Source organism: Lonchura striata, chromosome 6, assembly GCF_046129695.1.
Source record: "Lonchura striata isolate bLonStr1 chromosome 6, bLonStr1.mat, whole genome shotgun sequence".
Taxonomy (NCBI): Eukaryota; Metazoa; Chordata; class Aves; order Passeriformes; family Estrildidae; genus Lonchura; species Lonchura striata.
The window spans coordinates 54,984,155-55,000,077 of NC_134608.1; the positions used below are offsets into that span (position 1 = coordinate 54,984,155).

Consider the following 15,923-nt stretch of genomic DNA (forward strand, 5'->3'; position numbering starts at 1 on the left):
TTTCCCTACAAAAATCCCCCTCCTTCTTCTCCTCTTCCACAGTTAATATTTGCAGCTCTGCTGTTGCACTACTGCCTCCACTGAAATACAGATTTAAATATTAAATTAATTCATGCTATGAAGTAGCTCCAAGGTGAACATTCAGTTGACAGGGAAAATTAAGTTTTGGTGTGTGGCAAGACTTAAAATTCCTTTGATATGAGTGATTTTTAATTTTACCTGGCTATTCCTATAGTATTCAATGGACTACAGTAATAGGAATTATAGAAGGGGGGCTGGAATGAGGGGATCTTTAAGGTCCCTTCCAACCCAAACCATTTTGTTATTTTCGATATAACAACTCTGTATATTCTCTGAATTCCCTAAACCAAGTCAATCAGCCACTGCCTGAATTTTGGCTACAAAATATTCATTTAGAAGAGCATTGGTCCTCTGGAGTCCTTCACAAACTTGGATGCCCGGAATTGTTTTGAAACACCAGAAAATCAACAGCAAAAGAAACATCTCAGACGATGACACACTCGTTGTAATGCACATAAAAATATTGCTCAAATTCTATTTTTATGACATGCACGTTGTCTCAGGGAAGTGCAAGCGGCTCTTTCAACACATGGCCCATGCTCCTCTGCAAAACATAACATCCAGGATGGGAAATTCAAGATTAGCCAAGCAGTGCCATTCCCAACTCATAGAGCAGCGTCCCAAAAAGTGCTGAAGGAATGAGGCGAGGAACGGGAAGAAACCCAGAACTGAATGTGAATACTAAACAAAGGTTCAACAGCCAAAACCAAATTGATTTGTGTCTTCCATAATTACTCATAATTTGAGTTTCTTCATAAGTTTGTATTAAAAGAACCAATTTCACCCCAGCCATGACTTTCTTAACTCTTTGTCTCCATTTGTTTGCTGTCTCTTCTGGAAAATATCGGTGCTTCTGATCGGCAGTCAAAGGAAACAGAAAAGGGTTGGGAAGTGTGGCATTACAAAGCACTGCTCAATTAATTCCAATAATCAATTCCATATTTTCTACTGACACAGCACTTTAGCACAAGTGAATGCTCTGTTAGCTTGGTTAAGGCTTTGTGTTTCAGCTTTAAGTTAATAAAATATAACAGCAACAAAAGAGAAATGCTTGCCCCAAATCCTAGGGAACATCAGGCAATCCTGCAAATGATATTCCCTTTTTAATATAGGATTGTGCTCCGCTTTCAATTTTATGAGGTGTAAAGAATGTGCAATTTTTTTTCCTTTAATTTTTCTTTTTAATTAGACTTCTCTTGAAAAAGCTATAAGCAATTTTGGTTTAGCTCTAGATAATTTTTTTTAGGAAGGTTTCCAAGTGTTACAACTGTCAAATTTGAACTTTAACACACTAGATCCCAATGAAAGATAACCACCAAGTCTTTCAGAAAAAACTCTTTTTCTCATGTTTCCCAAATTAGTAACATCCAAATTGAACACAGCCCAAAAACTTATAAATAGTCTGGTTAAAAAAAAAATAATCCTTTCTTAATTGCTCAACTTTCATTCTCCAATATTAGAGGGATGCCATTCATTAATTGTTTGATTAGTATTCCACATTTAATACCTGAATTCTGATTATATGCAAAAGTAGAGCAAGTTACAGGTTGTTAGTGGAATACAGTAAAGTCTGTATCCAAAATCATTTACCCAGCCTATCATAGTGCAGCAACCCAATATTTTTCTCTTCTGCAAGGGATTTAAAAAGGTATTTGATTTGCTTATGGCCCATGAACCACTTACACACAGCATCCTATAGGTTAATGGGTCCACACCACCAGCAGCTCTGTAGCATCTGTTAAGAGGGGTCCAGTGGTACTTAGGTATAAATTTACTTTACCACTCATCTATATGTGCTGTCCCTAAAGAGTGTAAATGTTATTGCAGTTTTATTTTCACAGGATTGTCATAAAATCCCAATTTAGGGTGGTGTCACTGGCAACAGACACAAGAGAGGAAATTCTGCCAAATTTTACATTGGAATTTTTACTTTTTCTCAATAAAATTACGGCACACAAATGGCTCACTTCTTGCAGTGAAGGGGAAATAACCTCAGGTAGGATGGGGGCATCAGTGTGCAGGGGAGAAAAGGAACTTTCCCAAATCGTTCTGCTGCTGACAGGAAAGGAATTACAGCTCCAGTGAAAGGGCAGGGAAGCTGCTTGTAGGGATTGCACCATCCCTTGGCAAGAGGCAGGTGCTCCTGGGGTGACAGGCAGCACCTTTCTCACAGTGATGTAAACAGCAAGTTCAGAGCATAAGTGAGCACTGCCTTGTTCAGTGGGATAAAAGGGGAAGCTGTGTTTTTAAAAGGCAGAAAGTTATCGCCAAAGCTGGAATTTGGCCTGAAAATTTGAGTTAGTGCTCTTCATTAATATTTTTATTTGCAGAGAAAGTCCAGCAAGACAGAACTTCTCCTGAGAGGCTTTAGGTACTTTTACTTCACAGAACTAGATGGTTTGTTACAGTTTTCTCAAACTTGATTTATTAGTGCTAGAGGAGCACCTCTTTGATGAGGCTCTGTTAGTTTCCTTGAGTCACACTCCTGAATCTAATTAGTAAAGTAATTTCTAGATTTAATCAGATCTTGTGCCTGGCAGACACTAGCATCTCATGTGTAGATGAAGACACCTGGAACTTAAACACAGTGACCATTGACTACTTTTTACCTATTTATTAGTCTTGGGTTACTGCCTGCTATAACAACCTTCTTCTTCATAAGTGAAACAAATGAATATTTTTACCATACCTCTTTATGTTTGTGTTCTTTTCTCAAAGATTTTTCTAAAACTTTTGCTTCATATTCTGCTCTTGGATGATCCTGTGAAAGAAGTCATATTTAATAAAAAAGCAACATTACTTATTTTCTCTGTCATCTACAGATGAACTCTCTGCAGGTCTATTTCCTGATAATTTCTGAGTTTTCTAACTGAATTCCAATTCACTTGGTATGTCATTCATGTCAATTGATAGTTGACTATGATTTAAAAAAAAATGTTAAGTCCTGTGTCTACAGGAGCAGCTGCAGAACAATTTGGACGGCAATGTGCAGTGCTCTGTAGATTACATTTAATATATAAGATATGCAGCATAACCTGCAGACAGCATGGCTCATGATGCTTGGATTGTAGTTACCTCTATTTTTGAAAAAAGTTAAATGCCATTAACTAATTTCAGTGATCCTCAGCTCATGAGTGGATTAATTTTCTGTTGTAAGCATGCAAAATACTTGTCTTTGGGATCCCATAAAATTGGGGTGTTCCCCTAATTCTGTCCTGGACAGCATCCACAGATTCTCTGTCTGCATTGCAGGAGAAGGTGCAGGAAACACTTGGAAGTAAGAGACAGCCAAAAGACTGAGGAAGATTCATGGGTTCAGAATTCCCAATAAGTATACATTCATAAAAGAATCAGAATTCAAAATTATGCATTGGATGGGAAACAGAACGGAGCTGAAAAAAGTCTGAACAAGTGGAGAGGGGACGGGTGTAAAGGCAAAGCAATCAGTGGGAGTTCCAAAGAAAATCTGATGCTCAAAAAAGGAGAAATGGAGATCAAAAGATGATAGTCAGCAGTAGACATGGAAGAAAAAAGGTAGGAGCGATTTAAAAAAAAAAAAAATGTTTTCCAAACCTTGACTGCCTCCTTCAGGAAACCAGAAAAAAACCATGAAAAACAAGAAAAAAACAAAAAACAAATAAACAAAAATTTGATTATTGAACTGTTCCAGGTCATATTGTATTTATATATTAAAAGTTACATGAAACAAGCACAGGAACAGTGGCTGGTTAGACGCTACCGGAGAAAACCCAGTCTATTCATGTTCTATATTAATCAACATTACTGCAAGTATTGTGTGACCCTAGCATCCATAAAAGCTTTAGCATTTCACTCAAAACCCCAACTGTTCAATATGACTCTACCTTGAGTTTTCCCCAAATCAGCAACAGGAGAACCTTAAATCCTGTGAAAAACCCATGACTGTATTATTTATCACTGACCACCAAAAACACAGAATAAAATATCCGTAATTGACAGCTGCTGGTTTGGCTGTGCAGAGCCCTGAACTAGACATGAAACTGCCATTGGAAAGATACACTTAATCCTCTTCACTTTCATAGATGCTAACAAGTTACCAAAAATAAAGGAGCATATAGTGTCCAGGAAATAAATCCCTATATTCTCTCCCAGTAAATAGGTATGGACCAGTGCAGAGGCTGCTGGCACAGGGCACCAAAACATATAAAGGAGGAGATAAAGAAATTAAGGGGAGATAATTCCTACAGAAAGGCTCTGGGGAGAGGGGAGCGATGGCTGCCAGGCTCAGCGAGCTGCAGGGTGTCAAAGCCAGGGAGGGCTGCTGAGGTCTGCGTTTCACGTGAGCAGTATTTGTTGTGTATCTATTTAGGACATCTAGAGATGTGACAAGGGAGGTCATATTTCTTTTAATAACAGCAGCAGGGCAAGGCTGGGGGCTGGGAGCGTGCTGTGCTCTGGGAAGGTGTCTCCTGTATTTTCTGTAGAGTGGCAAAATTGAAACCAAAAAGGTGGGAAACAGTTTCTCAGCTGACTGAGGATTTTCTCTCCTTTCTAAAACTTCATTGATTTTGAAGATTTTTTTTTCATACAGATTTGGCCCTTTTCTCCTTTATGCTCTTCAGCAGATTTAGAATAAACCTGGGCAGAGGTTTATTTACTTTTTTTAGCCACTGCAAAAAACTCCACCACCTCCATACCATATCCCTCCCCATGCCTCAAGCCCTGAGGTTTTTCCAAGTCAGGGCTTGATCCTGCATCATTAAAGTTAATGGGAATTTTTCAGTGCTCTTTTTACAGCACTGTAACTTTATCAGCTTCAATGCATTCATTTCTGATTTACAGCAGTATGTGATGAATGAGGTCCTTGGCTCTTGGCACCCTGACTTCAGCCCAGCAGAAAGTCTGAGCTGTATATTCCATGTCTACACTGCTAGGTGTGACTCCACACTTCAAAAAGAAAAAAAAAAAAAATCACATTTTGTGGCTGTACAATTATGTTCCCATGGCAACAGGACCAGACTAGTCATGCCTTTGCTACAAAAACCTCAAACGGTTCATGTACAGGGATTTTCCTTCCTCCTATAGGATGGAACCCTCCCAGGAACATGAGGCAAAGTCTGTCAGGTCAGGGCAACAGCAGGGTGGAAGGCAAAGAGTCAGAACTGAAGGGACAAACCTCCTCCTCTTCAAACCCAGTCAGGTCCCACCTGTAGTTGAGGCGCATCTGTTTTCTCTTCCAGTGCTCCATAAAGGTGGCAGCTGAAACAACAATTTAACATGTAACACACATCACCACATAACTTCATTTCTGTTTCCTTTTGTTCAACAGTCAGGTCTGGGTGGGAAATACTGATGTGCCGGGAGCCAAATGTTTTATCCAGGTGAGCTGAAAAGAGAGCATTTTTTACATCCACAGCTTCATGTAGGAAGATACCTGCAATTTTTTAAGGGGTCTAAAAAAGCCAGGCAGCCAAACTTATTTAAATATTTGTATGTATGACTAATAATGTGTATAGTTTCATCTGTGAATCCAAAAAACCTGAATCTTATCTGTACAAAATAGGAATGATTTCACTTGTATGGATGGCAGTTATTCCCTCAAAGATATCAATATAAAGCATTTTTATATCATTATAATTACATCCATCTAGTGGTCACAATAGAGTGATTTGCTCTAATCATCACACTCAAACTCAAACACTCTGTCAAAGTGTGAAAGGGGAGGCCTTTAAGAGTTTTAATCATTATAAAACCAGCCATTTTCTCTTTGATGGAGAAGGTTCAGAGGAAAAAACCCCGTTAAAGCAAATCTTGAGTCCCCGTGAATGATCCCAGTCTATATCAGTCTATCTGCCCCTGAGACCGAGCAAGTTCTCAGAGGACATATTTAGATGCTGGGAATACACCAGTGTTGTATAATAAATAAGTGATTATGAAAGAGGCAAGTCTACCAAGAAATGATGTTCCCAGGGGAGCTTCCTACAGTGAGTATTAACAGATGTGCTCAGAAACGTTTGTATCCAGAAAAAACAGAGGCAGGGAGAGGGTAACAAAGTTGAACAGAGAGAAGAGGACACCCTCTTGACTGGAGCCAGGCTGGGGCCATGACATCCATTTGCCTTCCAAGTGAAACTTTTGTGTGGAAAAGCTACAGCTGAGCCCCTTCACAAGCCACAGGCTTCCTGTCCATCAGGGTGGCCAGAGCTGTGTCTTGAGAGGGTCCATGTCTCAGGGACCTGGAAATGCCTCTTCTCTCCTCACAGTTCTCACTGCAGCTGGGGGCTGCAGCTTCCATTTACAGCCAGAGATATGGAACACGAACAAGACGCTGCTGGAAATCCTCCCGTGGCACTGGCTTACAGCAGGGCAAAAGAAGAGGACAGTGTCTGGAATCCTGGTTTGTTTTGGGAGCCCTGGGGGAAGGTGCCAGGCAGCTGCATCCCTGCTCTGCCACGAGCATCTGCACTTCCCTATTTCAACTGTAGGTGAATTTAACAACACAAATTCAAAACTATGTGAAGAAAGTTCTTAGTTTTCCAGTTGAAAGAGACCTTTTTGAAACAATTTTTGGTTTATATGGGGTTGTACCACAATAAAACTTTGCACTGACTCCATGAAGCTTGAGAAGTTTGACATTCTACTTCAAAACCCTCTCAGATTTTGTGCAGAGCCCAGAACCTGGCTTCTGCCAATCTGCCTTACTTTGCACAAGAGTGTAAAAAATGGATGAAGAGTTGCTTGCTGTGGAAAGAGAGGCAGACTTACTTTTTGGACAAGAGGATAACATGCCAAGATCCATGTGGGGCTCCCAGTAATGGTAAATGAGGGATACCAAAGCTGACACTTGACTTTCCTTGTGATACTTGATAATAACCTCTTAGTGCTGCATCTAAAACAATGTTATCCCAAACACAGATCCTGGCTGTGTTAATAATTAAAATGAAATTATCCTGAATTGTACTTAAATCAGTTCGGATGAATGATAATGTACAAACAGTTCCCTATGTACTGGAAGAGATAAAACTCAGGGTGTATTATTAGGATGAAATATAATCCAGAACAGGTTGTGTCAATTCACAAAGAGGTGTACACGAGGGCTTGTGCTGCTCTTGCTGCTGCTGGGAATATGTGGCCATCAAAGCTCCTCTTCCCCAAAGCCCATTCCTGAAGAAAAGAGGTTCCCTATCCCTCCCCCAGCAGGGAGGGGAGAAGTCCTCCATAATCCTTCCTGAGCACATCCTCACAAAGACATCATGAGAGCGTTCATAGTTAGACCCAAGTGCCAGACACATGCCCAGAAAGGGCTCAAAGCATGAGGGCAGCATCAGGATCAGGAAAAATCCCTCTCCATCACCGGTCCCTCTTCCCAGCCTCCTTGCATGATATCTGCCTGCTGATAAACCTAATTGCATCTCAGAGCACACTCAGGAATCAATGTTGGTTTGTCCTGAAGATGCTAAAGGCCATTACACTTCCCCCCAGAGCCCTCCCCTCAACCCTAGAGTACATTAATACATTTCTTCTGTAATGTTCTAAAGTGGAAGCTGGCTCTGCAAAGTGATTTTTTTTTTTTTGGCAAGCTGTGCAATCCTGTTAATGAAATTTTGACATACCACGCAGCAGTTTTATGACAGATACTTAACAATTTCGTTTGCTATTCAGCTTCAGCAACTTTTTGAATTTTAGCCTCCAGTCCAGAATATAAATTTGAGTGTGATAGTTTCATGGGAAAAAAAAAAAAAAAAAAAAGAAAGATAATTTTTTTTCTTTCATTTACTGCCTGTGTATAAATATCCTGCTTTATCTCCTCTGTTTCTTCCTGTTGTATTTTCAATAATTAAAAGCTTAACATCAAGGCATAGATCTTCTTACCCCAGAGAGCCATGAAGACTGAGAAGAAGACAGTTGCAGGGTTATCAAACAGATGACTGGCACGGGCAGTGGCACAAGCAGAGCTCATCTTCCAGTAACTGCACGTTTTGTCACACAAAGGACACATGGTGATGTTGTTTCTCTGGTCACACATCTCCATACTGCAACAAAGCCACAAGAGAAGAGAAAATCATGGTCAGGATGGCTCTAGCTTTGTGCTTTAGTGATCTTTTCTCCTCTGGACAGCTGCTGCTTCTGTAGGGTCACTGGATAGGATCCTACAGCACTGCAGGGGCTGAAATCCTCATGGTAAGGCTGTCTTCCCTCCCTCCTTCCTGCCCCAGCTCAATTTTCATTCCAGGGAATAAGAGGGAACATTAGGAAAGCCATAAGGCTCTATGCTTTCTCCTCTAAGGTCTTACAGAATAAAATAAATAAAAATAAAGTAAAACACTCTTGTTTTGAAATACAAAGCACAGTGATAGATAAGGTACAAGGGAAGTGCTGAGCATCAAGAGACTGGAGTTCAACCAGTTTATCTCCTCTGTGCTCCATCTGTGAAATAGCAACAGTGACCCTCCCTTTGGCTTTTTTCAACTGTTGGAAGCACTACAAAGCGATCTTAATGAAAAAAAAAATTAAATCTATTTTTTAGTACCCATTATCTGCTTTGTTATTCAGGGCTGGTGCTTATTGTACAAGCCATGTAATTTAAATCTCCAGCTGATGATGCATGTAGGGTGAATAATGCAAAATCAGAGGGCTTTAAAAATGTTTTAATACAAAACTTGCTGAAAGATTAAAAGTAGGAGGACATACAGATTTTGTTGATGTGATCACAGTAGATTATTTGAGGGATGTATATTCTTGATGTATCGCTCTGTCACACAATGCCCTCCTCAGCACTCTGTGCTGGGAAGCATCAAACTCCCTCATTAGCAGAATTTTACTGGTTTGTTTTAACATAATGATCTGAGTTTGGGAAAAAGCCCAACCACCTGAGCAACCAGCCAAGAATTATTTTTAGGACATAAATGCAAACTGCCCAAGTAATAGTAACAATGAATGCTAATGAGATAGAAATGGGCTGCTCTGTGCCCTTGGGAGAACTCCATGCCTTACTTGAATCTGAGATCAGGGGGCCTGTGGAGTTGGATTAATTTTAAGCACAGCTTCCAAAAGATGAAATGTGAGAATGGCGAGTTTTAGGAGCATATCATCGTGCTGCAACAGCCAGTTGGGCACAGATGGGAATGGGGACTGGGTGTAGGGATGTGGGTAGCACAGGACAAGACCCAGGAACAAGAAACCCCAATTTGAGCTGCACTTGGCCTAGATATTACTGACAAAACATGTCTAAAGTGAGGCAATTTTGAGCTAAAAGTGCCCTCCAACAGCAGAATCTATTTATTCATCCATTTTACCTGGGTATATTCTCATCCACAGTTGCGCAGCCATAGAGGAAAACAATAATTCCTACAATCGAAGCTGGTATGAGCATTTGTGTATAAACTCCCAGCCAGGCAAAATATAGCCCAATCTTCTCTCCAAAGTATTTTCTGAAATACATTTAGAAAAAAAAAGGGAAAGAAATGAGAGATGTTTCCTATTTCTTAAAATATAATGCGGCTAAAATTATGAATCACATCTGGATTAGGCATGGAGAAAGTAAGATCTGATGACCTGTGGGAATTTTTTTCTTCTCAGAGGACTCTCTTTCTCATGATGCTTGGAGTCCATCCAGAGACAGAGGCACCCTGAAAACAAGTTTCTCCCACTGGTCATTTTTCCCCCCACTGTGTTTGCTGTGGAAATTGGTATCTTTGGACCTTCTGTGAGTGAATCATCTTAAAAAGGCACCTTGTTTTCTTCAGAGAATCTTATCATGAGCAAACAAAATTAATTAAAAATATATCCCCCACAAGCTTTCACTCTATGTGGGATATATGAGCACATTCTAAACTCACAGAAAACTCCTTTTCTCCCAGTGATTTTCCCATTCTTTGGAATCCCCCAGGGTGAGGGGGCACCGAGGGCAGCACTGCCCCAGGGGCACAGGGCACGAGCATCCCTGCACAGCTTCATCTCTGCCCTTGGAAACTCCACGCCCAGGGCTGAACTCTCACCTCACCAGGTCGATGGGCTGGTATTTATAAAACACTCCGTAGCTCGCCCACTCCTCACACAGGAGCTGGAAAACAGAAAGGCCAGAGAAAGATGAGAGCTAAAGCACCACTGGGTTCTCCTTCGGCCACTGCGGGGTCCACAGGCCTCACCACGCCGGAGTTTCAGCTCATGTCCTGCCAACACACACAGCCCGAATTAAATATTAAATTAAATGTGATCGTTTGGCGTGCTCCAACAGAGAGATGAATTCCAGCACGTTGAAAGGCTCTTCAGCAGCTGGACCGATGGACACCTACAGCAGAGACAGGGACAGCAGTGCTGGGCTTGTGATCCAGCCACCCTCTGGGGTAAGAACCTTCTCCTGACATCCAGCCTCAATCTCCACTGACACAACCTCAGCCATTTCACTGTAATTCAGCATCTAGCAAGAGGTGCTGGGCTGAGGTGCCTCAAAAGCCTCATTTAATTTTTTTTTTTTCAGTTTTAAACCACAAGGAGCCAATGATTTCCATTCTTCCTTTTTGTCAGGATGTGGGCCAAAGAAAGCAATGAGCCCCGTTACTGATTTGCAAAACTGAATGCCTCACAAAAATAGGTTCTTCTGAGACCTTCAACTTATCCTTTATTTTGTAAAATATATAAATAGTGCTTCTCAAACTCACTTTCGTCCCTCATTCAATTCAGCCAACAGAGTGAACAAGAAATGTTAACTCAAATGGGGAACAAAGACTGAAACCATTATCAAGTAGAGGGAGGGCAACAGGATTAATCTTGTTCCTAGACCAAACAGGATGTTATTCCCTAAACTCCAGGCTATTTTATCATGGGAAACTTGACAGATGTCAAACTCCTACATGTCTCCAGTGAAATGCAGCAAAAAGAAAAGGGCAGACCAGAGCCTGGCCATTGCCCATGCCCATTCCTCCTGCTCACACTTGATCACAGAGAAGTCCCAAAGCAACCCAAACCATGTTCCTACAGCAATTTTGAAATTCTCTTGCCAAATCATTAACAGAGAATTTCCAAGCTGGACTGCTGTACTTATACAAATGGTTTGACTCACTAAAAAAAACCAAAAAACCAACAAAGCTACTTCTCAGCTTTTACAGAAATATGACATCAAAAATGTAAATGTTTTCCCCTCTGCAAAATCATTAATCATTAATAATTTCCTTACAACAGTAAGAGCAGGAACTGAAACTTAACAGGAGGCCTTTGTTAAACAGCAACATTCTTGCAAATTTTATTTTTATTCTGCTTTAGGTTTCTTTCAACCACATTTTCCAAAGGTTTAAGGCCAACTGCCTATGTCTGGGAAGCAATGATTTGGGATACCTCAATATTCCCAGGCAGCACTAGCTAAGCCCCTTCCTTCTATATATATTCTTTTAAATTTAATCTTTAAAACTAAGTTTATGCTGGAAATTAAATTCCTTTTCTGTGATCCAAGCTGGTCAGACATATGAGGAAAACACTAAGCTGAGGAGATTTTGCATCAGTGCCATGTTTTAGTTTTGTGCAACTCAAAACCAGATTTGTGCCTAAAGTACAAATGAATTATCTAATTTATCCTGACATTTATCAGCCTGATATTCAAAGCACAGCTTCAAAGACATGATTAGAGGAGATCAGCACACTAGACGTAAATATTTACTTCATTTCTAGGCCTCAAATCTTTAATTTTCTTGTTAAAAAAGGCACAGGCCTGGCCTAGCGCTGGGTAAGATTAAAGAAAGCTTCAAGAAACCAGAAGAGACATGCCAAAACACACCAAAAGATTATTTGATGGAACTGAAAGTTAATAGCCAAGCTAAACACTTCCAAACACACAAGGAACTTGTGAAATTAGTGAATTTGTTAGGTTTGAGATGTTAGTAACACAGAAGATAATCTGGACACTTTCAGAAAACATGGATTTTCATCCTATTTTTAGTAGAGAGATGTGTTGCTTAATAATGGAGAGACAGATGTGTGGTATTTTTAACACAAATCAATAGAGGGAGGGAAATAATATTCACTGCCTTTTGATGAGCCATTTGCACCTGAAGAAACAGCACACTGTCAATTTTTGGAACCTATTTTTATATATAAAGCCTGAAGGTCTTAAAATCTGCTTTTCCTATGAACTGAATGCTCAGAGCACTTCTTTGGAGGAAAAAAACACCAACAAAACATGAAACAAACAGGAAAGGCAAAGTTTCAGGACTGAAACCCCAGCATATATAACACCCAAATTTAGTAGATCCTCCTGAGAGAACTGGTTGTCACCTCTCCACTTCAGTTTTTGTCTGATGCATAGACAAACCCACCCTTCTTTGGGGAAGTGTGATGGGAAGGATGAAGTCACTAGCTTTGAATTTAAGAAATTGGCATTTCCAAAAAGGGTGGAAAATTTTATTTTGCTCATGCTTCCTTACTACTTCCTACTTCCTTAGGAAAAGTACTTCCTTAGGATAATTCCTATGTGTTTTACCACAGTGAACAAATGTCTTTCACTATGCAGACAATAAAACCACAATTTAAAGCATTAACTTCAGCAAAAAGTGATGCAATGCCTTGGTGTACACCCACAGGACAGCTTCTGGCTGCAGAGCACACATTAAAACATTGTTGAGGACCTCTTATTCCTAAAAAATATTCAGTATCTACCTTTCCCAATAATTTTTATGCTTATGTGCATAAACTATGTCTGCCTCTCACTCCTCCAATTCTGATCCTTATGCCACAGAATGAAGTAGGATTTACACCCAATGCAGATAGCAGAATATAAATGAGCATTCTTTCACTAGACCTGGCCTGAAATGACATTATCTGAACATATGTCAATATTCTTACCAATGTGGCATGAAATGTATCATTATCAAGGTGGGTACTTCATACATATCCACACTACATTCCATATTTGGGCAAATTTAAATGCTGCAAAGCACTTTTTTTCTTAAACTGCTTGGCATTTAGTGCCCTTTTGCAGCATTTTCTGCGGGATTTTGGCAAACACATCCAGATTCCAACAGGTGACTCTTCAGGCTGGGATTCTTGTGAATATGTTAGACCCTTCTGTGCATCAACTTACTTTTCTGTCATTGGGCTCCACGTTTTCACCTTCATAGTCACCCTTTAAAGAGAGAGAAAATCTGCGTCATCCAGTGGGTTGTGCCAAGAACTGCTCTGCATCCCGCATACCCACGTCTCCCACTCACTTAATGCATCAAAACCAGAAAAAGCAATCTGTAAAATAATGCTGTATTTTAGGAGCCCATTTGTCATGGCACACTTAGTCTTTTGTCGTCGGGCACATTAGGAAAGAGCAATAGTGTCTGTCATGGGGGGAAAAGGAATAAATAAGTGATAAAGGTGGCCTAAAAATGTCAAGGGAAAGGATGCGGTATTGCCATGGTATTTGGGGTTCAGCTCAGTCCACTGGAAAGAAAAGGAACCAGATGAGAGAGCTGCTCCCTCTTCAGACTCTCCAAACACTCAGAGCTGATTAGATTTGAGGTTTTAATTTGGAGCTATTTTTTGAGCAAACTAAGACAATAAATAACTTCTATGCAAGACTATCAGCAGCTGTCCAAAGATGTGAGGCAAGAACAGGAAGAGAAGTTTATTTAACCTTACTTTCTCTATTTCTACACAGCACTGCTGTAGTTTGAGAGCCCTGACATATGTGACAAACATCAGGCAGACAAAGAGGCTGCTCTGCTCTTGGGTGCTCCAAGATAAAGCTCTCACAGTCCCATGTAAAACCAGTGCAAGTGGGGGAAGCAGAAAACCAGGAAGACACACTTCACTCTCAAATCCCAGGCCAGAAAACCAGCACTGGGCTCCACAGCCCTTGGACCCTCACACTCAGCTCAGGAGTGAGCAGTGTGACAGCCAGTCCCTGTGACATCTGCCAAGCTTTTATACAGGCTAAGAGCATGTGTTTGCCAGTTCTAGTTGCACCCTGAACCTCTAAATCAGAAGGACACCAGCACCAAACTCTGTGCATCTCTGACAGGATGGGGGTCCCTGGCTTGTCTTGAGTGCCACTAGAATTCCTGAGCTCTCACTGATCCTCTTGATGAGCACCACAGCTGAACACACTCTTGACATCTCACTGAGCTGTTCAGAAGCAGATTTCATCAGCAGGAAGGCCTGCAGTCACATCCAGCCCCATGGAATATGTGACATCAGATCCTTGCTTGTGGCTTTTCCTGGTTGCACGGATGCACAGCTACTGACACCTCCCCAGGGAGATGTGGCCAAGGGAACCAGCTACTTGGCTCCCTGGGAATAAATGTGTTTCCTGGCACTGGTGCCACAGATCTTGGGGGCAGAAGGTCAGGAAACAACAGAAGAATTTAATTTGCTAAAACACTGTAACAACTCTTCTAATGTTACGTTCCAATTTATGATCATCGGATGTAGAACCGAGGTGGGGAATTCCTTAAAAGTGAGCAGAGGGATGGAAACAACATGCAGAAGTTACTGCAGTCATGACACAAGTGAGAAGAAAGTCAGTCATGTTTGGGATGATGCCACCAACATGTCACACATGAGGGATTTCTTGGTGACAGGCAGCAGATGTGTAAAATATATTGTGAGATCACTTACGTCATGCAGAGGATATGCAGCACTGTAAACTCCATTGGCAAGCAGGCTGGTGATCCCTTGAAAAATAAAGCCATAACAGTTATTTATAAGTTCAAGGTTAGACAGCCTCACTTCATCATCCTTCCAGGAGATTTCCCTCAAAGTAACAGCCATTTGATCAGGTAATGATTTTGCTGCCATCTTATTCCTTTCATTTTAATCATATAAGTTATTATACATGACTCATTTTATGAAATGGAAAACTGCAGAGAGCAAGAGGAAGTCATATATATTTGAGAATCAAGAATTAGAAGCCAATGACTTGGAATTAGTCATTAAAATAAATTACATTTTCTGAAAAGTCAGTTTGATTTAAGGGCAAGCCTGAAGATTTGAAAGTATAGCAGAAGGCTGGATCACAAGGAGAATATGGCTGGAATTGGTGGCACAGGGAAACCCACATCCACACGCATCATTCACTCAAAGTTTTGAATTCAGGTTTCAGATGGATCAGAGAAATTTTAGGGAAAGCCTTTGTGAAGACCTTGGCATAATACTTACCATATTTACCACATTTTCGTCTTTTATTTAAAAGGGCAGTTTCCTTCTTTCTTCCCTCTCCTTTTCCTGTTTACACAGCCATTTATTAGTGACATGCATGAGGCTGAAAGCAATTAGTGCTTCATCTATTAAATGTCTCTGGCACAAGGGACTGGGAGGAGTCCTGCCTTTCCCTGGGGTGGTGTCTCTCCTTAACTAGGGGCCAGAGGGAGAAGTTGGTGTGGAAGTTTGGAGGAGCACTGCACCATCCCCAGGATGGCTGGACCTGGGCCTTTGGAGGGCTGTAGCTCATTAATTCCCTAATGCTCTTTCCTCCTGCTGCTGCTGGCTTTAATAGAGCTACTTCCAATTCTGTTCGCCACGTCTGCAGGTGTCATGTTGCCCATGAACATACATTTGGGGATGGAATGAATCAGTTTTGGGTGCTGAGTCAGAACTAAGTCAAGCACTTGTCTTTGTGCAGGGCAATGGTGATTTGATTAGTGCCAGCTGAAAAAAAATATTATAAATCTTGCCACTGGCATTGGGGAGGATTTTCAAAGACTTAAAAAAGGAAACAAAATGAGGTATTTCAGTGTGCTCCATGCTGCCTATCAGCTCATGGCTAAGAAAAGAGTGCGGGACTGGGTGTGAAGGAACAGTTACTATGAACCAGGAACCAGCTCACTGTAAAGTCATTTTTGATTGCTCTTGAAATGAGGATTGTTCAAGTTCATTAACATTTTTGA

At 40.9% G+C, this 15,923-nt stretch overlaps 1 protein-coding gene across 1 annotated transcript in view; it reads right to left on the reverse strand.

Annotated features, from left to right (window-relative positions):
• Positions 1-15,923, reverse strand: part of ANO1 (anoctamin 1) — a 71,021-nt gene that overhangs the window by 12,750 nt on the left and 42,348 nt on the right. The window contains exons 8-16 of the mRNA XM_077784365.1: positions 15,196-15,261; positions 14,656-14,711; positions 13,133-13,174; positions 10,059-10,123; positions 9,357-9,491; positions 7,933-8,093; positions 5,237-5,319; positions 2,771-2,842; positions 857-934 (exon numbers count right to left, since the gene is read on the reverse strand). Of these exons, the coding sequence (XP_077640491.1) occupies positions 857-934; positions 2,771-2,842; positions 5,237-5,319; positions 7,933-8,093; positions 9,357-9,491; positions 10,059-10,123; positions 13,133-13,174; positions 14,656-14,711; positions 15,196-15,261 (758 nt within the window). The remainder of the gene's footprint in view (positions 1-856; positions 935-2,770; positions 2,843-5,236; positions 5,320-7,932; positions 8,094-9,356; positions 9,492-10,058; positions 10,124-13,132; positions 13,175-14,655; positions 14,712-15,195; positions 15,262-15,923) is intronic.